Source organism: Lycorma delicatula, chromosome 6 (genome assembly GCF_047948215.1).
Source record: "Lycorma delicatula isolate Av1 chromosome 6, ASM4794821v1, whole genome shotgun sequence".
In the NCBI taxonomy this organism is placed as follows: domain Eukaryota; kingdom Metazoa; phylum Arthropoda; class Insecta; order Hemiptera; family Fulgoridae; genus Lycorma; species Lycorma delicatula.
In genome coordinates this window covers 138524344-138539518 of record NC_134460.1, presented here as the reverse complement: position 1 = coordinate 138539518, position 15175 = coordinate 138524344, and the positions used below count along the sequence as shown (strand labels likewise).

Sequence of the window (15175 nt, the reverse complement as noted above, 5' to 3'; positions counted from 1 at the left end):
AAACACAGTGAAAAGGGTAGAAGCACGTATTCATGAAGATGGCAGCCACTTCCAGCATTTACTCTAGAATTTAATTTTTTTGGAAAGTCGGGAAGTAAAATATTTAATTTAATAACTTACAAATTACTTTTTTATTTAAATATATTTACTGACATATATGGGTTGCATTTTGCATGGGACACCCTTTAATAACACTTAAGTAATATTTAATATCACGGCTCATGAGACCTGTCTCTTTTTCTGTTTTAACCTGCAGCACTACCATATGGTATTACTTAAGAGAATAAAGAGGATGATGTGTATGAATGTAAATTAAGTGTAGTCTTGTACAGTCTCAGGTCGACCATTTCTGAGATGTGTAGTTAATTGAAACCCAACCACCAAAAAACACTGGTATCCACAATCTAGTATTCAAATCCATATAAAAGGATCTTTACAATGATTTGAAACTTAGAACTCTTGACTTTGAAATCAGCTGATTTGCAATGACGAGTTCATCACTAGACCAACTCGGTGGGTTGAACTCATGAGACCTGTTATGTACAAAAATTTCTTATCACCACTGATTTAAACAAAATTTCTTTATCTGATTAAACAAGTTCTACCTACCAGTTTGATTACAGTTTGTTCTAAATGAATGCTTTTAATTCACGGATAAAGTAAGCGTTAAGTTATTCAAAACTGAATGAGTCTTAGTTCATTAAAGTTAAAATAAAGCTATAAAACTTTAGATGGTGGAAAATGGGAAAGAAAAAAGAAATGTAATGATACTATCAGAGGAACTTACAAAGGCAGTAACTAAGCCAAAAATTATGGTTAATTCCATTCGCTCTAGGTTGTATGGGGATGCAGTTTACTTCTTTGCTCTGGACCCATTCTCATAATTAATTATACAATTAATATATATGTAATAATGTTTATTATAAACTAACCTTTCCAAGAAGAATGTCTCCTGTATTATTTTTCACTAAAACATCCATAGCTACAGCATCGTCATATGGAAAATAAGTTCCAGGAGCTTCAACATTACTAATTCCAGGATCAATAATTACAACATAGTGCATGCCTTGCTGAAAATAGAATCAATAATATTTTTATCTGATGTAATTATGTTTTTGTAAAACAAAAAAATTAATTAATTAAATTTAAATAAAGGATTGTACTATATCTCCCATTATTTTTAACATTTATTTAAAGGAAATTCTAAAGAAGCTTTGGATAATATTTTACAGTGAATAAAATAAATGAAGTCAATAATTTAAGATATGTGGATGGCACATTATTGATGATTGATAACCGGTTTAAAAAAAGGGATTGCAGTTGCTGTTAATAGAATATTGAGCATTGATAATTGTGCATTAAGATGAAATATTTGGTAATAAGTAAATATATTCCATGATGATAGCCTTATCATCAGCAAAATCCCATTCAGATGAATATAAGGTTTATATACTTGGTATGCTATTTGTATGACGATTGGAATAACTCCTGAAAAATAAAAAAAGTCAGATCAGCTTTCTTTTATATTTTGAATGAGGAATGTCTTATTTAGGCACAATTTAAGTTCAAATTTGAGGAAGAGTGATTAAATATATGTACATCATTATCTATAATGCTACATTTTCTCTATACTGCTGCATGGTAATGAGTCTTGGCTTTTATCAAAACCATTATTTAAGAGAATTGAGGTCTTTGATGTTGATCTATCGATGTTTGCTTAAGATTAGTAGAAAAAATAAGGTCTGCAATGAGGATTTATTCAAAAGTCTGGTACTAGACAGATAAGATGTCAAGAGAAAAGATCTGGACTACTTTGCACTGTTGATGAGACATCAGAAAAATATCAGCTTCTATGTTTCATATTTCAAGAAAATTCATGGGAAAACTAGATCTATGTCAAAAGAGAATTTCATGGTTAAAGAATGTAAGGGATTGGTTTTTTGGATTAATCAACTCTTTGTTCTAGTCAGCTGCAGACAAAATTGTAATTGTCCAGATAGTTGTCAACACTTGATATTGTACATGGCAAATACAGAGCAATGAATAAGTAACTCTAAATAAGTTACTAAACATAAGAATGCCAGTGGATTTCCTAAAATACATCTCAAACTTCACTTTTAAGACATTTGCAGATCAGTATTAGCTTAAAATTTCTGCTAAATCCCAGATAATTATCATTTTTGTAAGTTATATCCTCACAACAACCTAAAACCAGTAATGCATAAACATAAATGGAGAATTTATTGTGAACATAAAGTTCACAATAAATTGAAATGTAATAAATGCAATAAATCCAAGAAAAAATATGCTTGTAGCAAACTCTACTTAAGGAGAACAGGTTAGTGAGAACTATATTAAGATGCTCTAGGTTGAAACTACGGTGAGGGCAGGAGTAAAATTTGTAAAGGAATTAAAAAACATGATTAATAAAGCAAATGACTGATAACGTAGGATGTAATACATATGTAGAAATCTGTTGATAAATGCAGAACAGAGAAGGAAAACAAACTGATTGGTATTTGATGAAAAATAATTAATAGTTGCATCAAAATCAAGTTTAGTACATTCACTATATTTGTTTACAACATAAATACAGACAGAACAGTGTTTAAAAAATCAAAATTCATCACTAATAGATGAAGAAAAGAATTTTCATTGATGTACTATAAATATATATTAAATTTAATATACATCATAATACACTATTTATTGTGTTATGTTAAACTTTGTTCAAAGTATAAGTGAAATTTTATTTAATAAACTTATATAAATTTTCTAACAATAAAAGTAGAGAAAAATTACCTCATGCAAATCATCAACAAACTTGCTTAGTCCTGCAAAATTTTTCTTATCATATAATAAATCTTTTCTATCTTCCATATAGTCTATGTCATTCCATTGCACATCCTGTAACATAAATTAAACTTTTTCTTCATAATAATCAGCACTTTTACAGTAATAAGTAATGCTATATATCATTATTTCAAAGAATAATTACAGGTTATATCATTGCAAGTTTTATCTTGTGATATATTTTTTTTTTGATTTTACAATACAAGTTTTAGATTGGTTAAAATCATTATTACTTTTGAAAAAAAAGTTAAAAAACTGTGAATTTTTTTTTTTAATAGTATAAAACCCTTACTCCTAGATATGATTTTTTGTACTCACCTTTAGTGCTCACCACAAGTTCTCATCTGAGTAAAGTGCTTATTAAATAGTGTACTTAATTATAATTAACATTAAAAAAACACTTACAAACCACAAAAAAAATTGTAATTTAAAAATTAATTCATTTTACTTATGTATTGTTTGCTAGAATATTATTCTACATTTACTATTTACATTTATTCTAGCAAACAATAAATAAGTAAAATGAGTTAATTTCTAAATTTAACACCTTCTGAAAAATACTGATAATTGAATGATATTTTTACCTCATTTCACTTCATAAGTTATTTATTCATTTAGTTATTTGGTTTACCTGATGAACAATTTAGTTTACAATTCTTTTTTTAACCTATAATTAATGTAATTATAAACAAATGAGGTTATTGTTAAAAAATGAACTACAACTATCGCTGGCTTTGTGTAGAGGTTAAAATTCTATCCTCTGCAATGAAAAATTTGAAAATTATTAATAACTTTTAAGCTCTACTTATTTATTATTTTCTGATTTCCTTAATTAATGGAAAAAATAATAAAAGGTAGAGTTAGGGATATTAAAGATTTAGATAATTATGTTCTACTCTATTAATAATAGTCTTCAAAAGTTTCCTTGAATATTTCACCAAAATGTACCTATTTTGAGATAGCAGTCAATGGTTAAAGGAGATATGTACAACAATTCCAGCCGCAAAGTAATTCATTGGTTGTGTAAACTGTAGTAATTGCTGGAAAACCAAATATTGTTAAGCACTTCCTTTATTTACTCTAAATTTACATTGAATTAATCATTACATTATGTTACAATAGCTTCATAGTTTTAGTTAACTTCACATTTTTAAATATATATTAAATATGCTGTCTAGATAGAACAGATATAGAATTTGGTAGTGTATTTCTTCAAAATTTTAAAGGAAAATAAAGATTCATACTTAACAGTGATTAAGACCAGCTGGTTCATTAACAAATAAGAAGAAAGAAGATGACAGGAGATGTTTTTCATTTAAGCAAGAGGACAAAGAAAACAAATGAATCTGAACAGATATCTATCCCACATCATTTTCTGATTTTCATAAAAATGTAATATCTTAAATTCCAGTACAGAGAGATCACCACAACAAATGCTATGTGTAAGTTCTAAGATATTAAAAGCAAAAGATATTTTAAAAAGTTTGCCAAAACACAAATACACACACACACACACGCGCGTATGCTTGTACCCACGTGCAGACATAAGTAATTTTATTATCAGCACTCTAATTTTATAAACATTTTTTGGATTTTTAAGAATCTCAAAACAATGGGAAAACATTAGAATTATCAAAAAATATCTGTTTAATGATAAACGGATGTCATTTGAGAATTTTGTCTTGTAAATATGGTATTTTTTATTAATAAATGTAACTGATGGTTATGTAAGATGCTGAGATGAGATAATAAACTGGAAAAGTTCCAAATCTGTAAAGTTCTGAAAAATCATTAAGCTCAGGGAAATTATTTTTTAATCCTGTTGTTACATGCGGTGAAATGATTAAGATAAACAATTTTGATCTTGAAGCAGCATTTAGAATGAAATCATTCAGAATTACCAGTGACTTATCACTATGTTCTTAATATCTAATGTGCTGAAGAATGAAACAATATCACTGTTGCTCAAGATTAAACCTCCACAGGTTCAGGTCATAGAAGAAAGAGTAAAGTTGTGATTCTTTTGCACAATATTGTTTACTCAAATATCACTCAAGTAATTCAGCCAAAAACTACAAAAAAACCCCACTGGAAGTGATTCTGCATCCAGTTTGGATTTGTCATTGCATATTATTCAGTTCTTTGGCCCACCTGAAAAAATTCTACAGGAACAGCATTTCCAAAACAATGGAAAAGTGTATTTTTTTTTAAACACAATTTTAAATGAATAATTTACCATCTAAGCTTGGAGCTTGTGTGTTATAATATGAAATGGAAACTTTGCAAAGTGTGAAAATGGGCATGCCTTATTCAAATCTAAGTAGGACCTTTTGGAAGAAAGGCTAGACAATACCACTCTGCCACTGGTTTATACATTAAGATAAATAACTCTTGGTACTGGAATAAGTAATTCAATAAAATGATGTAAAAATATTTAGAATTTTAAAGGGAAGTTTTATTGAGAAATAACTAAAGTGTAATCCTGGAATAATATTTAGTAAACATGACAATGATCAAGTTATTAATTATTACAAACTGCCACTTCCCAAAATGTTCCAAAAAAATTCAATGAGACTGAACAAATAATTTATTGAAATGAATGAAAAATATAAACTGTTTGTTTCACTAATCAAACTGTTTTATAAAATACATCATTTATATTAATATAATATGACCGATAGAAATAAAACTTGAAGATTGCTCTAGAATAAAAAAAAAACTAAATACAGCATGTCATGTATTACCACACTGATTAAATATTAAACAATAAATCTTTAATTTTTGTTCATCAGCATGATGAAAAGTTTTTAAAAAGAAACTTCAACTTATTTTCAAATGTATGTAAATATGTTTCAAGAAGTTCTTTGTTGAACTGTTATGATTTCTTTTAGTTCAAGAATGTGAATCTTTAGTTAGAGTAACCTCTAATTACAGATGTTACGTATGAAGCTGTTCAAGAATTATGGTTGGTAGGGCTTAATTTCAAATCACTTGTGAGAGCAGCAAACAACAGCGTCTAATATTTTCAAGTTTTTTTAATGTTATATGATGAATAACGAAGGACTAACTCATCAATCTTATTTACATTTCTTAAGCTGCTACATATAAATATTGATCTATTAATCCATCAGTAAATGTAACATGGTAAATACAATAAAGAGTAACCTGGATCAAATCCTGGGTCTATAGCACATTTTAACAGGATTACAGGTTTTTTTGGTTTTATGATTTTTTTAAAGATCCAAGTAATATGCACAACATTATATGTATGAAAATTGATAATCTTTATTAATAATCTTACTTTTATTTTTCTTATGTTTCTTGCTATCATTAATATAATTGGCTTTTATAATACATGTTGCAATGAAAATCACACACCAAATAATATATATATGTGAAACCATTAATTAGTGATATAAAACCAAACAAGATTACATTTATTTAATATTTTCAACAGTAATTAATTTCATTAACAATAACTACAATATTGATAAAAAAAATTTAATAAATGAAGACTTTTGAATAATTGCTTAGTACTGCTTTCAGTCTGTGCCAGGGAGAGTACCATCGTAAAATAAAATTATTTTTTCAATAAAATTATCAAAGTAACAAAACACATAATAATGTACTCATATGAATAACAACTTATTATTATTCTCTCAATAATGAATGGCTTCACTAAACATAAAAAAATAAAATCATTATTAATTACAATAATAATCCCAAACATTGTATAATGCCTAACATAGCATTTAACTATTTTAAATCTTCATTTTACTATAATTGCAAAAAAAAATTTCTGTAGTTTTTAATTCAATTTATAGCAACTGTAAAGTTACAAATGACAAATCCTATTTTCTTCAAAAAAAAAAAGATTTCTGTAATTTTTATTTATAAATTATTCTTTTCCAGCAAACCCTTGGGATACATGAGCAAAGTGATCAATAAGAATTAACAATTGTTTAAAAAATATTCTCAAATTTATTGTACATGCATGTTGTTTGTTTTGGTAAATATTAAAAAATTATTATTAAAAAAAGGTGTGCCATATAATGGTAAAAGGATTTTCATTAGTTTATTGTGAATTTATACAGAAGCAATAAACTTAATATGCAAATCAGTTTGACAGAAAAGGGATGTGATGTACAAGTGTGTGGACTTGTCAACAGTGTTCATTCCATATCAGTTAGTGCCTAGATGCATATTGATTTACCTTTTACTGTAGTACATGATATCAAATGTATATTTAATCTATGAGTGTTTATTCATTCAATGCTTTATTTAATTTTTTTTTTTTGATTTAACAAAAATATATAGAGAAATATATCTGATCTTGGCTTCTATGAGGAAATATATAAAATAATAAGTTTGTATGCTTGTCCAGTTTATAATTTGCAAAGGATAATGCTATAGTTCTGTCCAAAGCATACTGGCCAGATCCAAGCTGTAACTAGTTTAAGGGATTGCATTGTGTTAATGCTACAGTATGAGAATGTGTGTGCATTAGTAAAATTGTACTAAACCTGTCTTCGTAGTTGTAACTGATACTAACAAGACTAACTGAATAAAATTCACTGCTGTAAATCTCAGTATTCAAAAGTATATTAATTTTTATAAATGGTTTGTACTTGCCCATCCTCTTCATATCTCAAAAATAAAGCCTCTCATATCAGAGCTTGGACTCGGATGGAATGTTTTCTTTCAATCAGCTGGAGATAAATGTAAATCTAATGGGTTTTTTAGTTCAGTTACTGTAGTTTAACTGTAAGCTCCATGGTTGTTAATTTAAATGTGCATGTATTTTAAATGCCATGTGACATACTTTTGCAATTTTTAAAATAACATTTATTACCTACCTCCTGAAAATTTGGGAAATTTTGTATAAATGTTTATTGAAGTATGTCTTATTATCTTCTTTTGTTACTGGATGAGTCTTCTATTTTGTATTTCATATAATATGTTATGTACAAATGTAGCTGAGGAGTCATTAATATTTGACAAATTTTGTGTTAAGTTCTTCATTATTGTTACGTTTTCACCTCCTCTTGCTGTTGGGTGCTGAAACCTAGTGGTGGCTAGAGTGCCCACAGCAAACTATGGTCACCAGACCATCATGCCACTCTACGTCACTAGCTGCTCCCTCGAGCACTGTACGTAACGTCTTATAGCTAGTCTACACTCATACCTGACCCAAGGTGATCGTTTCCAGATGGACTCTCTCAATTCTTGTTCGGATGAATATTATTTTAAGTTTATTTAGCTTATGCTTGCTATCTTAAGTTAGAAATGTATTTAGCTTATGTTTGTTAAGTTATAAGTTACAAATGTTATGTGACAAAATTCTTTTAAACCGCCAAGACAGCGTACAATTAAACAATCCTTCAGTAATCAACAAGATGTTCATCACCTATGAACACATACAGTCCATCTTCGCTCTAAAATCTACTGCAACGCTGAATTTTGGTCAATTTTCTACATAATTTTTGTGCATGATCAAAAGTAAAACAAATTAGAATTTAAAAAAATAAACACACTTTTAAAATACAGTAAAATCTCTCTGTAATATTTGTTTGACAGATAATTTCTGTGTAATAAAAATAGTTCATGATCCCAAGCCCATTTTTCAAATTAGAGCTGTCATCCTTGCAGTTTTATTGTTACAATGTTTTACTTTGATAATTTCATGTTTTTAAAATACTCAAAAAGCATTGTAAATTTTCCCATAATTAATAAATTGGCCTTTTTTCATTTCTTGTTATACTTATGCAAATTAGAAGATATCAATCTTTTTGATAACTGTTTATCTATATGGTTTTTACTTTAAACTTTATATTCATATCTAGAAACATTTAAAAAAGGAACCGTGTTTCACAGGCATTAAAAATGTCTTTTGTACTATAACTTTATATATTTTTGACCAATTGTTTTTAAGCCATTCACTTTCATCACTAATGTGGGCACCTTTGTCTCATCATTATTTTTTCCAAATGTGATGTCATTGTTTAAATATGTCACGGACATAAACTATGACATTTTTATGTTCAATTTTTAAACATTAGTTATTAACAAGCACTGTATGCCTGCAGAAGCAATGTGTTCACAAAGAATGGTAAATAATAAATATATGATAATATAAGAGTCGCTTTCTAATTATGTACAAATTGTTCACCTAGAAGACCTTCTGTGTCTAATTTTGCAGCTTCTTCTTCTTCTGTGAAGTTCTATCAGCACTAAAGTGAAACTGAATAATAAATGGTTCAAAGCACTATTGACAATAGTGTCAATAGAAGCTCCACAGAAGGATCAAAATAATTAAATTTTAAAGTCTTCTGGAGAAACAGTTTTTATATAATTTTGAAGCGAGTCATTATTTTTAGTGTTGTTTTTTTATATTGTTTGATGAATAAATATTTAATTATAATTAAAAATTTTAAAACTTAAACAAATAATGTTTATTGAACCCCAATAAACATAAACACACAGCTTCCATTAATATGAATTATTAAATTATTCTAATGCTAAATAATTCTAGAAAATTATTTGCTACGTACAAAATATGTTGCTTTTAAAGCACTCAAAAAAAATTCTTAAAATCAACTTACCAGAGGTATGCCTGCAGCTAAATTCTTTTCCATTATTGTTTTAGTATTTTCTAGAGAATTATATCCCCACCTAAATTAATAAAAAATAATTTAATCAAATCCAGGATTGCATTAAAAAAATAATAATTCTCTATTATTTTACACACTAATGTATGTTTTAGAATAGTTACTTTCAAAAACCACAAATATAGTTGTTGATAAGTTACTGGATTTTTTAATGTCAATGCTAAACTTATTCTAAATAAAACAAAAACTTCATATTTCATTAAATTTAACTGTATTACTTCAAACAAATTAATACAACTGATGTAGACTGACATCAAACCCAGAGAATTAAAATGAAATATTTTGTGGTTAAAAACACATTTTTTATTAATTACAAGTATAATGTATAGTTTTCTTAAATTAAAAATGACCTTTGACCAATTGTCCTAATAAAGAATTAGTTACTTTTTCTAATAGTTTTTTTTCTTGTTTAACCTCCAGAATCACCATTAGGTATTGCTTCAGAGAATGAGATGAATGATTTGTAGCGTGTATGAAAAATGCCATGCCTGACCGAGATTCAAACCCAGGACCTTTGAATGAAAGGCCAAGACACTACCACTCGCACCATGGAGGCTGGCTTTTAATAGTTACGCTAAACATTTTAATTTCACAATTCTCTTCAACTGTCACAAAAAAAGATTATTATTATTGTCACTGAGTACATTATTATTATTTTTTTTTGTAAAATTGGTAATAATCAATTTTATAATATTAATGAGAGTCATTCAGTAATTAAAGACACAAGTTGCTCTGGAGCTAAAATTTTTTATTTAATCAACATGACATTTTTTCATTCTTCAACGTAAACTCCAGCAACATTAATACACTTGCCCCATCTCTGAATCAGCTTATTTATGCCTGTTACAAGAAATCTTTGTCTTGATGTCAGAGCCAATTTCATAAATTTTCTATTATGTTATTATTGGCATTAAACTTCTTACCATGTAGTGGACTCTTTGAGTGGACCAATCAACTGGAAATCAGATGGGGTCAAATCAGTACTGTATGGGAGACTGAGGTAGTACTTCCCATTGTAATTTGTCAATGATTTCTTGAGTATCTCCATTGTGCAAGATCGGATACTACCAAACAGAACTGAAACAGAATGATGCCTTTGCACAGAGATCCAGGGGGTATTTTCAACACTGCTGGCTTCACTTTGTTGATTAACATGTCACAATAGTATGTGATCTTTTTTATTATTCACTGATATTCTAGAAAATTAACAAAAACCAGCCCTTTAGTATCCCAAAAGATTGTCTTCATGATTTTTCCTGCTGATAGATATGTTTGGAATTGTTTCTTGACAAGTGAGCTGGTGTGCTTCCACTCCATGTTCTGTCTTTTTGACACTGGTTTATAATAGGGAATCCATGTCTCATCGTAGGTTATAGTAATGTACAAATAAGTATCACTTTCCTGCTGATACCATTGCTTCAGTTCTGTACCACCGCGCCAGCACTGTTACGAACAGTATAACACTGAATTGTAATTTTTCAGCTATAATCTCAACTATAATCTGTCACTATTCTTGGATGAGAGAGTCCATGCGATTTTCAAGCACTGGAGTCAAAACTTCAATTAGCTGTTCAGAATGGTGATCATCAATTATTGAAGTTCAATCATTTTTAAATTTTCTTCTACCAGCTTGTAAAGGTTTCTGTGGTTCATACAACCGCTACACACACTTTGTCAAAATTGTTTGGTCATACGAGAGTAAATATTAACTAATTTGCACCTTTAGAAATAAAAACACAGATCACCTCATGCTGTTAATTCCCAAACTTCAAGAGGACTTGACATCGTAAAATGAAATTTTGAGGTTATAAGAAAACACAGCTAATCAAAAGTCATGGCTACCAGCTTACTGTTCTAAAAGTATCATAACCCCATTACCAATTGTTTGCCTCCACAGCTATTTATGTCCTTAATTATTGAATGACTCTCATAATAATAATGACTACATAAAAAATGTCAAATTCTTCATTTCTTTTTCCATACAATAAGAAAGTTAAAAAAATAAAAAAATTAATTAAGTGAAAATAAATTATGCTGTATAGTTGTAAATACAAAAAAATCATTACCCATTACCAACCACATGCATTAAAAGCATTTTAATGCATCAAAAATATATTAAATTAGATAACACAAAAATATATATTTACATTCCACATTTATTTTTAAAAAAATAATTAAAAATACATAGAAGTAAATATGAATTTCAATTGTAAAACAATCACTACTTAGGTTAAAACAATCGGTTACTTAGACTATTAAAACAAACATTTATAAAAACTGACAAAACTTTAGAAAAAAATTGATGGTTTTTATTCAAATAAAAGACTGAAAAGTTTTCAAGCTTTTCACAAAGTTTTGATTACTTTCTTGTTAAAAAAATCAAAAGAAAATTGAATTTGCATGCAAGATGCAAGAAATGGTAAATTCGATGAGTTTTCAATAGATTAGCTGTTGTACTGCTTCTAACAGCATAAAAAATTCAAAGAGATTAGTATGTGAAAACTGGACAGTGATACATTAAACATTCTTTAAACATAATATTTATAAACAATTACAATATAAAAAAACAATATTACAGCAAAATATTGGTTTATGTAAATAAACTACATTTACATATAATAAACTATGTTACTTAAATATATATCATTATTAACTTGAACCTGATTCTTAAACAGTTGTACATTATAAAAGGTAAAAATTGAAAAGGTTAAATTTTCAAAACTAGCTAACTGAAAACATAAATAATAAATATACTGAGATTAAAAGAGAGCAAAAAAAAAAGAATAGCGTCGAGTAAACTATCAGTTAAATGACTTAGGACCAAAAAAAGAATAAAAAATTGAGTCTAATAAAATTAAAGGTAATTACAAGAAAAAAATAGCTGTTTTTCAAGTAAAGGACTACTTGTTTCTTGGTAATACTCTAAATGTTATGACAACCAACAATATCTTACCATAAATGTACTTTTAATTCATAGGTGCTGCCTTTTTTTTTTCCAGTTTAGCCTCTGGTAATTACCATTCAGATAATACTTCAGAGGATGAATGAGGATGATATGTATGAGTGTAAATGAAGTGTAGTCTTGTACAGTCTCAGTTCGACCATTCCTGAGATATGTGGTTAATTGAAACCCAACCACCAAACAACATCGGTATCAATGATCTAGTATTCAAATCCATGTAAAAATAACTGACTTTACTAGGACTTGAACTCTGGAACGCTAGACTTCCAAATCAGTTGATTTGGAAGTTGATTTGGGAAGATGCGTTCACCACTAGACCAAACCAGTGGGTTTCATAGGTGTTGTATGGAAAGATGTAAAAAAAATTTATATGGGAAATATTTAGGAAGTAACAACACTTGAAGACAGAGAGGATGAAACATGAAATCCATGAAATCTGACCTAATACACATTTTTAACTTGGCTTGTAACATCTAACTTTTCATTTTGTTGCAGTTCAATCACTCCTCAATTTCATATATATTCATAGATATAACATGACAAAAATTAAAAAGGCAAACCCCAAATTAAATTTAACATTTAACAAAAATCAAATATGTAATAAGATTAAACATTCTTTTCTGATATAATAATATAATAGAATAATTATCAACAGAAAAAGTAACTGGAGAAAATCCTCAGATTGGTTTCAGCAAACAAAAAAGGAAAGTATAATTTATAAAAACGGTAAAAATTTAAAGGGTGCTTTGATTTTTATTATATATGATACAAAAAATTTTTTGAATGTGTAATATATAAATTAATTATTACTTCATCCAACTATAAAATCTCACTTATTTGCAATTAAAAATAGCTAATAATAAAATACAAACCTGCATAAATGGAATCCAAGACTCCAGTAAGGAGGTAACATTGGTTTACCAACTACTTCAGTATATTGTTGTATAACTTCTTCAGGAGTTGGACCAAGGAAAATATAAAAATTTAAAATACCTCCTATTGTGCGATAAGTAACTGCTGGTGATGGCTGCAATATTACATCTGTTAAATGTAAAAAGAACTTCTTTTAAAAATTCTATTTTTAAATACAGATGAAATTTTTTCAATTATTATCCTTTTACTTAAAAAATAGTGCGACAATATTAACAACTTCGCAACATAAAAATAATTATCATAGTTTTTTTTTTTAATGTAAAGATAACATTTTATAAAAAAACTCCACTAAAAAGTATTTTAATGTTATTAATTAAGCATTAATATATTACCATTTGCTGTTCTTTTGCACATAAATTTACTGTTGTATATTTTATATAATATATTGTTAGCCTTTTATATTAATCATACTATTCTGGTCTTTACATCTTCAAAAAGATTTCAAATGCTTTTCTTCAAATTAGCAATGTAGGTAACTTACATGTTAATTATTATTATAATAAAAATAAAATATAGTTTAATGTTAAACATAGTCAGAATATTTTCTGGATACACAATTAAAAACATAAATACAAGAAAAACTAGCAAAGAAGGATGAATAATTGTTATATAATTGTCATACGAGCTTCATGTCAAATTTTTGTGCTAATTCTTTTCTAATTTTTAAATAAAAAAGAAATCAGCAGGTCTGAAAAACGATTTCAAGATTAGCTGTTGCCAAATATTTCCTCAATCATACAATTATTTTAAAAAATGCTGACAACAAAGTTATAATATTTTCCAGGGATTATTAATTTATTCTTATATAGTAGAAAAAAAAAATTATATATGAAAAAAGGTAACTAAGATTTATTTTTGGAGTGGGGCTAATTTTTATGATGTACTTTAATTGTAAAATTTTCATAATATGTATATATAAAACAAAAAAAAGTTTTAAAAATTCAAAAAATCAGTAATTTTTTCTGCTCCCCACCTCTTAAGAAATGTTTTTGATTTTTCTATTTACTATGTAAATGGAAGAAACTAAAAAAATACACCAAAAATATAAACCAATGAAAAGATACCTAAAATGTATTTGATTGTTGGGGGGTGAATTATAATGAAATTTTATTAAAATATTATAATACTAAAAGTTTATTATTTAAACTTTTAAAAAATTTCAAAAAAGTTTTGAAAAATTAAAAAAAAATTATTTTTAAATTTTGATCTGTTCCCCCAGCCACAATATTTCCCACAACATATTTTCTTTTATTATTATTATTTTTTTTTTTTTTTGATTGCTTGCACTACACCTAGGAAAACAATAAAAAAAAAGTTGGATAAAAAATGTGCAATAAATAAAAAGATAGCTTTTTCAATTTTTGGGAAGGGGTAGTTTTGAATTTTTTTTTAATGGTAAAATAAGCATGCATGTACTGAGCTTAATATAAAGTGGGGTTATGTTTGCAAAATTTAGAGAAAACTGACCTCCAAATAACCCCTTACCACTAGGAGATATTCACCTCAAAATTTTACCCACAAATTGCCCCATATACATGAGTCTGACAAAATTTCATCAAAATTGGTTTATACAGTTAAAAGTTATTACGCTTCAAACACATTAACCCACATACTTACATCTTCATATGAACATTACCCTACACTTTTTATGTTTTCTGGGATTCCTGGGTCATGAAACTGAGAAATGTAAAAAAAAACCCATGCCCCATATTTTGACTGATTACTGTACTTTCCTTCTTACAACATAGCTCTAGAGTTA

General features: G+C 27.6%; 1 protein-coding gene across 1 annotated transcript in view; it reads right to left on the bottom strand.

The window, feature by feature from the left end:
• The window catches only part of LOC142326271 (lysosomal alpha-glucosidase-like), a 62653-nt gene that overhangs the window by 32940 nt on the left and 14538 nt on the right, over window positions 1-15175 (bottom strand). The window contains exons 5-8 of the mRNA XM_075368613.1: window positions 13356-13524; window positions 9456-9525; window positions 2803-2907; window positions 933-1070 (exon numbers count right to left, since the gene is read on the bottom strand). Of these exons, the coding sequence (XP_075224728.1) occupies window positions 933-1070; window positions 2803-2907; window positions 9456-9525; window positions 13356-13524 (482 nt within the window). The remainder of the gene's footprint in view (window positions 1-932; window positions 1071-2802; window positions 2908-9455; window positions 9526-13355; window positions 13525-15175) is intronic.